Here is a 2277-nt window from a genome sequence, read left to right on the forward strand (position 1 = left end):
GGCCAGGGGAGAGGCCTGCCGATGGTGGGAAGGCGAGCGGGAGCGGGGTCGTGCTGGAGTCGGAGACCGATTCGGGTTCGGTCGCTGACGGCTGGGGCGAGCGCTGTGTGTTTCTTTGAAGTGCAGGAGCGTGTGGTAGTCCTTCTGACACACCTTGCAGCTTCCTGCGCTACGGCTTGCCGGAATGTTGGTGGGCCAGACAGTTGGAGCAGTACCTGTTAACAAGTACTGCTCTCAACCGTTTCTCAGCTGCCAGCCTGGAAAGCGCTGGCACTTCCATAGTGGGTGGATCCCACATGAATAGAGAAATTAAATAGGAGGTAATTCGTCCGTCAGTTCTTCCGACTGAGAGGGGTCAGTTTTGCTGTCCTCCATCGGGGGTAGAATCAGTTTGGCGACGGGTCTTTGGATTGTACCCCGCGCCGTGAGCACGTCTACAACTCGGACTTTTGTATCGGTGCCTGGACACGTTGTCAGCACCCGTCCTAAGCGCCACTCGTTGGACCATATCACCGATCTGAAGGTTCCGTGTAGGGGATTGCCATTTCGTCCGTTTATGTAGCTTCTTCAGGTACTTATCCTCCGAACGGAAACAAAATTGTTGGAGAAGAGCCTTCAGTCGCTGCCATCGATTGAGGATGGAGGTGGCCTGTTGGTTAATTTCCGGTTCCAATACCGAAATAAGCGGACCACCTATGGAAATGGGCAGAAGTCAAAGCTAGCAGGTCCGTAGGGTTTTCAGACAACGGAGAGATGGGCCTCGAATTAAGGCAGGCTTCGATCTTAGACAAAAGAGTGGATAACTCTTCAATAGTATATTTTGTAGTGGAGGTAGTCTTGTAAAAGAGTGCCTTAGAACTCTTTGCGCCGGCTTCCCATAATCCACCCATAAGTGGGGCGCCCGGCGGGTTGAAGTGCCAGGATAGGCTTTGGTGACCATGGTTTGCGATGATACACTCCCTCGTCGCTTCCAAGAAGTCGGTGGAGATCTCCTTGTCAGTTCCAACGACAGTCTTACCGTTGTCCGAGTGCATTTTCTGTGAGCACTCGCGCCGTGCTATAAAACGGGAAAATGCGGCCAGGAATTTCTCAGTCGTGAGATCCGATGTCGCCTCCAAGAGGATCGCCTTCGTGCTGAAGCACACGAAGACGCAGACATATCCCTTGGTGATGAGGCAGGCTCGGCCAGTGTAGTTTTTGACTTCGAATGGGCCAGCGAAGTCAACTCCCGTGTGCCTAAACGGTCTCGGGCGGCAGGACGCCCTTTCCTTGGGCAAGTCCCCCATCACTTGGGTCTGCAATCTCCTCTTGTAGATCACTCAAACCTTGCAAGAACTGATGGTGGATTTTACGAGGACCTTCAGCTTTAGAATCCAAAATCTGGAGCGGATCAGACGCATGACTACTTGTTTACCCTGAAACGAACCAATAGTCGCGAAAAGGACGAGCAGTACGAGAGTATAATTGGATGACTCTCATCATAACGCAGCGAGTCCCTTGCCATCGAGGAGTGGATTCAACTATCGGATCGAATTTGAAGAAGGAACCTGCTGCTTGGACTGCAGACAGTGTTATTCCTTCGGAAAGGTTTGTCGTTGAGTCATGATGACTAGTCGCTCTTGGACTCGTGACAGCTCATCAGCCTTGATCACGGTCAAGCCTGGAATTGCCAATTTCCGACTTTTATCAATAAATCTGAAAAAGTAGGCGGAAGTGCGAAGTGATCTACCAAAATCGGAGAACTTTCTCAGGAAATCAGGAGTAGGAGGTAACTTGGCGATGTTACACCCAATCCGCTGCTCCAGCAGAGTCTCCGGAATGGAACTTGAGGATGTTGGCCATTGATCCGGCTGGTGATGGAGCCACCACAAATCAGCTCTTGTGGCAGGACACCTCAGCTTGCGAGATCTGTCGGATTGTGCTCGGATCGCACAGGCGATATTGAATTCGCTGGCTTGGACTATTTTGGCCACAAAGACTATCAATTAGCATGGTGGCTTGATCAACCAAGTTAGAACAATTGTTGAATCTGTCCAAAAGAAAGTCTGGAACTCTCTGCTGGAAGATTCAGGAGGTGGGTCGAAGAGAGAGTGAGTGACTTAACAGAAGCCACTCGTCTTCGCAGTGAGCAAATGCGTGGTCACTTTGTGCGCCGTCTCTCCGCGGACATAAATCGCCGCTCCATACGCCCTTTCTGAAGCATCACAGAATCCGTGGTACTGGAGCTTCACTCTTGTTTGGAACTGAACCCACCTTGGAATCCGGATCTTAGTCAGA

At 51.3% G+C, this 2277-nt stretch overlaps 1 protein-coding gene across 1 annotated transcript; it reads right to left on the reverse strand.

Moving 5' to 3' along the window:
• Positions 1-355: 355 nt before the first annotated feature.
• On the reverse strand, positions 356-1286 carry LOC133835891 (uncharacterized). The gene is made up of 2 exons (XM_062266046.1): positions 887-1286; positions 356-693 (listed from the first exon to the last, which is right to left on the reverse strand). Exons 1-2 carry the CDS (start codon positions 1284-1286, stop codon positions 356-358), a joined length of 738 nt encoding a protein of 245 aa, XP_062122030.1.
• Positions 1287-2277: the final 991 nt, after the last annotated feature.

The sequence above is a fragment of the Drosophila sulfurigaster genome, chromosome 2L, assembly GCF_023558435.1.
Source record: "Drosophila sulfurigaster albostrigata strain 15112-1811.04 chromosome 2L, ASM2355843v2, whole genome shotgun sequence".
In the NCBI taxonomy this organism is placed as follows: Eukaryota; Metazoa; Arthropoda; class Insecta; order Diptera; family Drosophilidae; genus Drosophila; species Drosophila sulfurigaster.